This window comes from Balaenoptera acutorostrata, chromosome 8 (genome assembly GCF_949987535.1).
Source record: "Balaenoptera acutorostrata chromosome 8, mBalAcu1.1, whole genome shotgun sequence".
NCBI classification, from domain to species: Eukaryota; Metazoa; Chordata; class Mammalia; order Artiodactyla; family Balaenopteridae; genus Balaenoptera; species Balaenoptera acutorostrata.
In genome coordinates this window covers 35,830,753-35,842,982 of record NC_080071.1, presented here as the reverse complement: position 1 = coordinate 35,842,982, position 12,230 = coordinate 35,830,753, and the positions used below count along the sequence as shown (strand labels likewise).

General features: G+C 39.3%; 1 protein-coding gene across 1 annotated transcript; it reads left to right on the top strand.

The window, feature by feature from the left end:
- ATP5MC3 (ATP synthase membrane subunit c locus 3) lies at positions 1–4,004 on the top strand. The gene is made up of 5 exons (XM_007190427.3): positions 1–137; positions 325–436; positions 1,599–1,676; positions 2,583–2,776; positions 3,470–4,004. Exons 2-5 carry the CDS (start codon positions 398–400, stop codon positions 3,582–3,584), a joined length of 426 nt encoding a protein of 141 aa, XP_007190489.1. The 5' UTR covers positions 1–137; positions 325–397; the 3' UTR covers positions 3,585–4,004.
- Positions 4,005–12,230: the final 8,226 nt, after the last annotated feature.

Sequence of the window (12,230 nt, the reverse complement as noted above, 5' to 3'; positions counted from 1 at the left end):
GCGTCTTCCCAGCTGCACCCGATTCCCCGCCTTCTGCATCCGGGTGCCGCGGCGCGGATAAGAGCCGGACCGCGCCTGCGCGCCCAGCCCCATTCCTTCGACCTCTGCTGAGTCGGCCGCTGCCACCTCCTGGGAAGGTAAGCGGAGGGCGCGGGAGCCGGACCTGGCTGAGGTGGAGCCGCGCCCAGGAGGGACCCATTCATTCTGCTGTCGCCTCGCTTGGCGCGGGGCCCGACATGACCGCGTGCACGGGAGCCCGCGGGACCTGGGTGGAAGGACGGGCCCTCGGAGGACACTTGACCTTAAGCCTCTTTGCCTCCGCAGAGAGGAAGCGGGAGAGGAGCCCTAGTCGCCTGTCACCCAAGTCCTCCAGCCGCGCCGCCCCGAAGAGTGCAAGATGTTCGCCTGCGCCAAGCTCGCCTGCACCCCAGCTCTGGTGCGTAGCCCAGGCTGGGCCGGGGGCTCGAGGCCCCGACCACTTGGCCCGGGCGTCCACGTTGTTGAACGGGTCACCTCGGGGCAGGACACACCGCCCTCTCGGGACAGCTCTCCCTAGCCCCTTAACCTCTGTGTCCTTTTCTCCCTTTCCTCCTCTTCCTGGGGCTTCTCACTCCGCTCCTCCCCTCCACTCGGGGGGTGGAGAGTCGCCGAGGCCTAGCTGTCAGGCCCAGCTCGGTGTAGGTCAGACCCTCCTTGCCCGTCGTTCCGGAGCGGCCCCCCACCCCACCTCCTCCGACACCCCGTTGGATCGCGGCCACGCGAGGGTTGGGGGGCAGTGGAGCGTGGAGGGGGCCTCCGAGGCCTAGCGTCGCGGCTGCACTCTCACTTGCTGATCTGTAGGTCAGTCTCGCTGCTGCAGAGGGAGGGACTTGCCTCACCCTGTGTGGGCGGAGGCGGCTGGTGCAAGACCCGAAAATCTCTCCTCCTGCTTCTGGGATGTTATTTCCAAAACCATTTTGGACACTTTTGGTGAAGTGAAGATCTCGGGGGTTTGTCTTAGAGAATCAGGTCTTGGTTGTGAAGGGATTTTCTGTGACCTTAATTTAGTGGACACTCAAGGGCGGAGAAGGTTGACTGGAACGTGCCCTTATGGTCAGAGTATTTCAACGGTTGTTCTTCCACTGATGTGGAATTGCTTAAACTGCTTTTTAATTCTATGATTAATGGACATATAGGAATATCCTAGAAATAGCGGGAGCTCATGTTAACTAACGGGCTCTTTAAAATGACACGCTGTTTATAGTGCTGTTGTACCTACTTGTTGATCCACTTAAACTTACCAAAGAATGTGGGGTCTTCATTGCTGGTTTTCTTACCTGAATTGTGGCTCTACAATAATTGAAATTTTAAAAGCAATACTTATTCTTTTTAACTAATTGTTCTCAGAAGTTTTGTTCAGAATATCACAAATACGTGATTCAACTTAATTCAATGCCTTGAAAAATGACCAAACAGACAAGATAAGAATCAATAGAGAAAAGTCATAATTTTTCTTACTCATTTTTGCAGCTTGCCTTTTTAAAATTCATGGTGCAACAGGGTCCTTGAAGCCTTATCTGTATTTTTACTTAATACATGGAATCTTTTTTCATTAACAGATCCGAGCTGGATCCAGAGTTGCATACAGACCAATTTCTGCATCAGTGTTATCTCGACCGGAGGCTAGGACTGGAGAGGTAAATGTAGTAATAATAGAAATTAAGTAACACTACCAGATAAGCCTTATGGTTTCGATTAAAGTGAAGGGGAAAAACCTCATTAATGAGTGGTTTGAGGCAGTCCTTTCCACCCTTTCATCCAAAAAATTTGCAGAGAATGAGCCAATGAAAGAAACTTCTGTATCCAAAACTTACCCACCTGAATTGGCTAAGAAATATAGTCAGTATATATACTTAAGTATATGGTTTTGAGTTGCCGGTATTTAAGATTATGATAGCAACAGTTACTGAACAGCCTACTCTATTAAAAAGCACATGCAGGGCTTCCCTGGTGGCGCAGTGGTTAAGAATCCACCTGCCAATGCAGGGGACACGGGTTCGAGCCCTGATCCCACATGCCGCGGAGCAACTAAGCCCATGCGCCACAACTACTGAGCCTGCGCTCTAGAGCCCGCGAGCCATAACTGCTGACCCCACGTGCCACAACTACTGAAGCCCGCGCACCTAGAGCCCGTGCTCTGCAACAAGAGAAGCCACTGCAATGAGAAGCCCGCTCACTACAACGAAGAGTAGCCCCTGCTACTCTTCTCTGCTAGTTTCTCGCCGCAACTAGAGGAAGCCCGCGTGCAGCAACGAAGACCCAGTGCAGCCAAAAATAAATAAATTAATTAATTAAAAATAAAAAGCATATGCACGTACACTGTTTCTTAATTTTCAAAAACCTTATGCGGTGTAGATATTGCTGTTCCTATTCTGCAAGATGGGAATTATTCTAAGCCCCAGATTTTTCTGTTGTGCCACACCACCTCCTATTCAAACTCAGCTACAAAAATAGAGAAGTGGTTATCATTTTGACAGTACGGTAATTAAAATAGCTAACTATGATTGCTGATTTGACCTTTGCCTTTATTTCCTGTTCTCTAGAGCTCTGCGGTATTTAATGGGGCCCAGAATGGTGTGTCTCAGTTAATCCAAAGGGAGTTCCAGACCAGTGCAGTCAGCAGAGACATTGATACTGCGGCCAAATTTATAGGTGCAGGTGCTGCAACAGTAGGAGTGGCCGGTTCTGGTGCTGGTATTGGCACAGTCTTCGGCAGCCTCATCATTGGTTACGCCAGGTAATTCCTTTTGCCAAATAAACTAGTTTAAAAACATGCTTGAAATAATTGGAAACTTAGAAAACTAGTGAAATAATCATAGCTACTTTGTATTAAGTGCTTGTCTGTGTCTTGTATTATATTTTGAGGTCTTTGCATGCAATTATCTCACTGCTCCCAACACGCCTTGGAGAAACACTCATTTACCTGTGAAGGACTAGGGACACAGAGGTTATACTGCTTGCCCAAAGTCAAAGCCAGTGTCAGAAAATAAATTTTAACTCACTTTGACTTCAGAGTCTGCACTCTTTAATTTTTAAGTTGTAGTGGGAATATAATTAAGAGAGCTCATGCTTTAAAAATATCAGCTTCCATTTTATTATTTAAGACCTTATTTTTAAACTATCAAATCTTAAAAAGTATAGAACATACTTTCATGGGGATAAGAAGAATGTCAGAATCCCTCAAAATGGATGAAGACTAACCATTTATATTGATATAGAGAGACAGCGTCTCCCTCTCCCCATATGATTAGGAATGAGGAGAAAGGAATGTCAAAGGCAGAACCAAAAGAGATCTAGGCAAAACACTGTTCCGGTACTTTCCAATTTACAAAGATCTTCACGCTAGTAATCTGGTTCTTGAACATTTACCAACCATGTTAAAATTCAAATAATATTTCAAAGTAACAATGATATGTGTTGTCTCTTTTAGAAACCCTTCGCTGAAACAGCAGCTGTTCTCATATGCTATCCTGGGATTTGCCTTGTCTGAAGCTATGGGTCTCTTTTGTTTGATGGTTGCTTTCTTGATTTTGTTTGCCATGTAACAGAAATTACTGCTTGAAATGTTGGCATTCATGTTAATTACGGATGTAATTCTGTGTATCTTAACTGTGACTCCAAAAACTGTAGCATTGGTGTCATGAAAATGTACGTTATTTCCAAAGTCATTTCATTAAAGATGAAAACTTTAATTTTTGCTGTGATTTGTACTACCTAAATTTAAATTTAGATCATCACAAAGAAGAACATGTATTCAGGCAGAGGCTGTACAAGTCAGAGGAAACTACTGCAGTTGCCCTGGTGATGGAAAAGATCCTAATGTAATTTTTATGGGAATTCTTTTATACAGTGTTCTGAACATTGTAAATTATAGGGCTTTTGTTTATTCATGTAAAGGGGGAATGTTTGAGTGCTTTGAGCTTCTATGAAATATGATTAATTAAATCAAGATATTAATTACTCAAGATGGTTTTGTGTTTTTAAGGGCTAATGTGAATTACAATACTTGGAAGCAGAATCACCTTCCGGGACTAACCTGGCTGGTCTTACACAGCTGGATCAAAAAATAAATCATGTTGGGTTTTTAGGAATTGAAGCCTTATTAAATGGGTGTTGGGCTTAGGGAGGTGATTTTTACTTTTCAGTAGGTCTCACGTTAAGCAGTTGTGTGTCTATAGTGAATCTTATCTGTCTTCTAAGAAGAAACTCAGTCTAACTAGCAGCTAGTTTCTTGCTTAAACAAGGCTCTCATTAAAAACCAAATATCAAAAAGTAAACTGAATTTAAATTTAAAGCCAAAAGTTGCTAAAGCATTGCTTATCTTTGATACCAACAAATGTTTATAATAGGAGTCTTGGGAATGACAATTGGTTCAATAGTATTCTGTTTATAATACTACGTGTTGCTTATTGGTCAAATTTTGCCTATTAAAATGAAGAAAGGGGTGCTACTATAGAAAGACTGAGCTTTACCCCTAGCAAATATATTGTACCATTACATCATTTGTCATCACAGTTTCAGGGTTTCTATAAAAGGTTAGGATGACTGTTGGAAAGCTTCATTTTACTCCTTTAATCCCTTCTGCCTAATTTGATTTCAGTTGAGAAAGAGCCATCAGCTACAAGGGTTTGTCAAAGTGCAGTGGGAAGACCCATCTCCATCAGAATCACCTAGGATGTCTAAAGTATAAATCCCTAGGCTCCAGACCTACTGAATTAGAGTCTTTGGCCTTGAAACTCAGCCATCTGCATTTTTAAAAAGGTTTCTCAGGTAATTTTTGTGCACATTATTTGAGAATCACTAACTTATCTGTATCCTTCCCACTCTCTATAAAAGTGTCAAAAACACTAAAGAGCTAGAGCTACTACCACCTTCTGGTTGGTTAATCACCTAGTCTATGTTACATAATGTCCTGGAACCTTCACTATTTTCTTAAATAGTACTACTCAGTATTTGAATTTAGCAATGTAAAGAAGTATTACATGTATTATATGACCCAGCAATTCCACAGCTTGGTATATACCCAAAAGAATTACAGGCATTCAAACAAAAACTATATACAGATGTTCATAGCAGCACTATTCACAATAGCCAAAAGGTAAAGACAACCAAATTGATGTTTGGATAAACTGATGATAAAATGTGGTATAATCCATATAATGGAATATTATTCAGCCATAGAAAAGAAATGAGGCACTGATGAGCGTTACAACATGAGTGAACCTTGAAAACATGCTAAGTGAAAGAAGCCAAGCACAAAAGGCTGAATATTTACATGAAATATTCAGAATACGCAAATCCGTAGAGACAGGGGAATTCCTTGGTGGTCCAGTGGTTAGGACTGCGTGCTCTCACTGCCAAGGACCCAGGTTCAATCCCTGGTTGGGAAACTAAAATCCCACAAGCTGCACAGTGCCACCAAAAAAAGAAAAAAAAGTCCATAGAGACAGCAGATTAGTGGTTACTAAAGGCTAGTGGGAGTAGAGATTGGGAAGTAACTGCTTAATAGGTGTGGGAGTTCCTTTTGGGGTAACCGGTGTTCTGGTGATGGTCGTACAACATTGTGAATGTACTGAATGCCACTGAATTGTACACTTTAAAATGGTTAAAAGAAAATACATATCTTACTACAGTTTACGAAGAAGTACTGTACAATTAACACAAAGTCCATAGTGTAAAATCATATGAAATTTTTTAAGTCCTAGGGAAATACTTAGATTAACCAGTCCTCTGTTACAAGTTCATTTTAGGCCAAACAAACAAAAAACCTGCTTAGTGCTGGTTTGGTGTTTAAAGAGGCCTGAAACATTGATTCTGGAACAGGTTTCTTATAAGACATGCCCTTAGCTGAGGAAATCCCCTGAGGATGAAAAGGAAATAGTGCTGTGGCTGCCTGGCTTCCAAGTTACTGAGGAAAAAAAAATTCTTTAGAAAATCAGTATAACTTAGAAGTATAACCACAGGTGATTTTACCTTACTTGGAGTAACAAGTTTCTGACATTGAAAGTACATCACTAGAATACATCTATTCGACAGCAGAAATGTTTATTGTATGCCATTTTTGCAGCAAGTACTACCAGCCTTATAAGCAAATATTAATGGTGTATGCTTTTCACTAACTTCTTAGTTTCTGAACAGAGGCCAATAAAGATGTTTTCGCATTGAAGACCAAATGAGTTTTCCATGTTGCTAAGTTTGGCCTGTTTAAAAACTCCAAGAGACAAGAGCACCCAAGAGTGGTAGAGTGCTAATTCATCTGTATTTATTTAGAATACCTAAAGGTATTTCAGATTTCCAGGCATACTTCTTATTTGGTAACATGTTACCTTTCTTCATTGCAGGAATGTGGTATTTTTAATGCCTTTGGGATTAAACCAAAATACAGATTTGAGTATGAAGTGTATATTTGAACTAAAGAAAAACTTGTCATGTAGCCCCAAACACTAGACATGTATGGAAATAACTAAAACTCAAAGTAGAATGCTGAGTTCCAGAAGAGTGGCAGTAAGTACTAAGATGTTCAGGGGAGTAGAAAGAGTTTTCTAACGATGGAATCACATGAAGAAGAGTTATTTTTCTACAAATTAATATAAACCTTGAACTGGTGGAATGAAGAAAGGCCAGAATAAGAGGGTATCTTAGCTAGTGAATAGCATGTGGTAAGGTTCGTGAGAAACAGAGCTGCCTGGGTATGGTAGAGAAATAGTGTAAGATAAGGCTGCAAAGGTAAACTGGGGCCAAATTATGTAATTTGTTAGATGTAAAAGTGTGGGTTTTATTCATTTGACCACAGCCAGCCACTGAAGGTCTAGAGCCAAGAAAGTTTAATACAAGAGCAGTGTAGGATAGACCGGAGCCAGTAATGGTCAGTGGTTGCTACAGTAGCTTTGCTGAGAGGCAACGAGGGTCCAGTCTAGGATGGCGGCAATGAGTATTTTTTTTAAAAGAGTCTACAAAAGTTGTATCAGTTGGATTTGATGGGAACCAGTTGGAGGAGGAGAGGGTATGTGCATCAAATAAGTGCCATTCCCTATCCTAGGGACTTCATATACTATGTCATTTAACTTTCATGACAACCATGCAAAATTGGGATTGGTTTCCAAGATGCAGAGAAAAAAGGCTCAGAGGAGTTAAACAGTTCCCCAAATTACATAGCCATTAAGTGGCAAAGTCAGGATCCAAATTCAGGTCATCTTTGATTCCAAAGCCCATGCTTTGATTTTTAGTATGATTATCTTAGGAATGACAAGGAAAAAGTTGATTTGGGGGAAGTTAGTATGTTGTTTTGTTAGAGAATTTTAATACAAGATTGAAGCATACTCCTGAAGAGAGACTTGTGGGCTTGAAAAGGGGAAAGGCATATGGTATATGATATGGAGTACATGTGAATAAAAGAAGTGCAGAGCAGGAGTAAGGACAATGACCACTTGTGCCCAAGGGAAGTCATGGCTCAGAAAAGACCTGAGAAGACCTTATGTTTACACATCAGGTTGATCCTTGGCACAGAGACAGCCTACAACAATAAATAAAAATAATAAAAAGTTCAAATCTTGGGGAAGGAGGAGAATCTGATTTCCAGGGATCCCACATTATTAGATTCAAATGTCCAGTTTTCAACAAAAAATATCACAAAATATTCAAAGAAACAGGAAAGTGTGGTTCATTAAAAGGAAAAAAAGATCAACAGAATCTGCCCCTGAAGAAGACCTGATGGCAGATCTACTAGGCAAAGACTTTTAAACAACTGTCTTAAAGATCAAAGAAGTAAAGGAAGATGTGGAGAAAGTCAAAAAAAGAAAAGTGAACTTTCTGATTTCAAAACTTACAAAAGCTACAGTAATCAAAACGGTGGTGCTGGCGTAAAGATAGACATAATAGACCAATGGAATAGAATAGAGAGCCCAGAAATAAACCCTTGCATATATGGCCAAATAATTTTTTTACTCTTTTTTTTTTTAGTATAGTATAGTTGATTTACAATATTGTGTTAGTTTCAGGTGTACGGCAAAGTGATTCAATTACTTTTTTCAGATTATATTCCATTATAGGTTATTACAAGGTATTGAATATAATTCCACATGCTATAGAGTAAATCCTTGTTGCTTATCTGTTTTATGTTCAGTAATTTGTATCTGTTAATCCCGTACTCCTAATTTGTCCCTTCTTCCCTCCCTCTCCCCTTTGGTAACCATAAGTTTGTTTTCTATGTGAGTCTGTTTCTGTTTTGTATGTAGATTCATTTGTATTGTTTTTTAGATTCCACATATAAGTGATATCATATAGTACTTGTCTTTCTCTGTCTGACTTCACTACGTATAATATTGTCTAGGTCCATCAATGTTGCTACAAAAGGCAATATTTCATGCTTTTTTATGGCTGAGTGATATTTTTTTGTAAAATAATTTTTGACAAAAATGCTAAGACCATTCAATGGAGAAAGGACAGTCTTTTCAGCAAATGATACTGGGAAAACTGGCTATCCACATGCAAAAGAAAAAAGCTGGACCCTTATTTAACACTGTATACAAAAATTAACTCAAAGTGGATTAAAGACTTAAATGTAAGACCTAAAATTATAAAACTCTTGGAAGAAAACAGGGCAAAGTTTGCAGGACATTGGATTTGGCAATGATTTCTTGGATATGACACCAAAGGCACAGGCAACAAAAGAAAAAAATAGATAAATTGGACATAATGAAAATTTTTTAAAATTTGTGCGATAAAAAAACCATCAACAGAGTAAAAAGGCAATCCACAGAATGGGAGAGAATATTTGTAAATCATATATCTGATAAGGGATTAATATCCAGACATATAGAGTACTCCTAAAACTCAACAACAACAAAAAAAACCCAATTTAAAAATGACCAAAGGACTTGAATAGACGTTTCTCCAAAAAAGATAGTCAAATGGCTAACAAGCACATGAAAAGATGCTCAACATCACTAATCATTAGGGAAATGCAAATCAAAACTACAGTGAGATGCCATCAAGCTCCCACTAGAATAGCTACTATCAAAGAAAACTGGAAAATAACATGTTGGCATTGATATGGAGAAAATGGAACCCTTGTGCACAGTAAGTAGGAATGTAAAATGGTATGGCTGCTGTAGAAAACAGTATGGTGTTCCTCAAAAAATTAGAAATAGAATTACCATATGACCCAGCAATTGCACTTCTGGGTATATACTCAAAAGAATCGAAAGCAAGGTCTTGAAGAGATATTTGTACACCCATAGTCGTAGCAATGTTATTCACAATAGCTAAAATGGCAACCCAAGTGTCATCGATGGATGAATGAATAAACAAAATGTGGTATATACATAGAGTGGAATATTTTTCAGCCTTAAAAAGAAGGAAATTCTGACACATGCTACACTGTGGATGAACCCTGAGGACATTATGCTAAGTGAAATAAGCCTGTCACAAAAAGACAAACACTGTATGATTTCATTTATATGAGGTACTTAAGAGTAGTCAAAATCATGGAGACAAAAGGTAGAATTGTGGTTGCTAGGGCCTGAGGTGGGGGAAATGAGGGGGGCAGGCAGCTATAGTTTAATGGGTATAGAGTTTTTGTTTACTAGATGAGAAGAGTTATGGAGATGGATGGTGGTGATGGTTGCACAACATTATGAATGTATTTATTATAATATGACTGAAATGTACACTTAAAATGGTTAAGATGGTAAATTTTGTGTGTATTTTATCAAAATTTTTTTAAAAGAGGGAGGGATCAAGGGCTCAGAGGTTGCAATAAGGTTGAAGATCCATTTCAGTAAGCGCCAAAAACCAGACAAGAAATTTTTTAAATTTCAGAGTTCAGATCTTAGAAGTAAGGTAGGTCCAAGGAATGACCAAATTGTGTGGTCAAGTTGTTAAGCGGCTAAAGTTGGGTAGAAATTAATGTCCTTGAAGTTAAGTTTAAGGAAAGATTGTAGAGAAATGGGAAATAACAATAACCAAATAAACTATCTCATGCTTCTACTGCAAGTTTTAAATTCTGTTTGATAATTTTAGCCAATATGGTTTGTTTTGCATGTTAAGTAAGGAAAAGTGTATTGTTGCAGTACTATCCTCTGCAAAGCCTTTTAAAATATGTGATTTCTACACATGAAATTATAAATGAGTTGTTGAATTCTCCACATGCTGAGCATATATAAATTGCATAATTTCATGCTATTGCTCTACTGCTAATACTATGGACTTAAGACTCTTAACACATAGTCCATCAATTAGTTGCCCAATCCTTTACATTATTAGGGGCAAAAATTACTTTTTTTCAGATCTAATACCATTCTCCTCTGCCTCAACAAACATAGCAACATTATGCCTTAGCTTGCTTTGCTAGTTGACAAGTAGTAGTGAAAATTTGCCATAGTATAGGATTTATAAGAAACAATAGCATCTTTTAAATAGTTATTTAAAAAGTATTGGTAGATGGCATGCATTTATTTATACTTCTCTCTTTCCTCCACCTATCCCTATCCTACACTTCCCTCACACACACACTCACACACACACACACACATGCAAGCTTACTCGTGCATTCTCCTGTAGGTTTTCTGGTGATGTGTATATATAATTTACTAGAGCATTGCTACTCAAAGTGATGTCCATGGATCAGCACCATTGGCATCACCTGGGAGCTTGTTAGAACTATAGGTTCTGTAGCCTCGCATCAGATCTTTTGAATCAGAATCTGAATTTTAACAAGGAACCCAGATGATCTGTATATACATAAAACTCAAAGTTTACAGTGCTTCTCAAAGAAGTACTACCAGAATACTATGATTTCCGGCATGTCATGACTCAGACTCCTTATCTTTAAAAAAGCTGTCAACTCGTTCATTGGAAGACTTGTTTCCTCCTCCCTATTGCAATGTACTGCTAATCCGTGATTCTTAAAGTGTGGTCTGAGAATTCTGAGGGCCCCAAGAGCCTTTCAGGGAGTTCATGAGGTCCTCCCTTTTCCATTTACATAGCTCTGTGAGGCTAGATTTTCATCATACACTTCAACGAAAACAACATATTGCAGCAGATCAAATGCAGAAGCAGATATAATAATGCAACTATCTTCTACTAAGGCATGACATAATGATTTGCAAAAATGAAAACAATGTCATTCTTCTATTTTTGTTTTAGAAAATATAATTATTTTCCCCCAAAGTGTTACTTATGTTAAGATGTTGTTATGAGGTGTAGGGTCCCAAAGTCAAAAAGTTTGAGAACCACTGGTCTAATCTGTCAGTGAGAAAACAGGCTGCAATACACATCTCACTTACAAATCTATAGAAATGTCAATTTTGTAAATTGAGGGTAACCTGTCTCCCTAGGTCATATCCTTTCGGCTATCAATCTGTTTATAATCTCTAAAAATTAGCACAGGTTCCTGGCAAGAATCTGTACTTTTTTCTCCCAAATGATGTAAGTACTCTATCTCCTCTTATATGTTTTGTAACTTAGAGCTTCTTTCGCAAAGGAGCTTAAATTTTGAAGAGAGGAATTGACCTAAGATCAACAGGGACTTGTAAATCCAAGGGCTCCTGATTGTTCCGCCTAGTAGCATGAGGTAGCATCCTACAACTGATCTTGGCAGAAACTCCTAAGAGGACTCGTGGTTGTTGTCAGTGGCTGCTTTTTTAAAAAAATCATTTAGTCAGCACTTCCCAGCCCTGGAAATTCCAGGATCTGCTCCTCTTATAGAAGAGTCCCAGGATTTGCTTCCTCAAAGCATAGGCTGCATAGGTTGGCTGAGTCTCTCAGATGCTGGACCGCTCAGTATTATTCCCTTAAGACTTGTATCTAAAGGGCAGTTCAAAGCATTTACCTACTTCTCTAGAGATATCTAAAATGTCTGTAGCTCTGAAGTCCTCTAAAGTTGTATCAAAGGAGTACGCTTACAATACTGCATGTTATCACACTCCTGCTCTATTTTCTCCATAGCACTTACCACTATTTAAATTATCTTAGTATTTATATATGTATTGTGTCATACCCTCCTCCCACCATGAGGATCTCCTTAGAGGACTTTGTCTTTATTGTTGTAGTCACAGGGCCAGGAACAGTGCCTGGCATGTTCATGCTCAATAAATACTGACACTATGAATAATGAACTATAGAGACAGAGCATTTGGTTGACAGTTAACCTATGAGGCTGTGTCTAAGGTAAGAAGGTATTGCCTTACCTT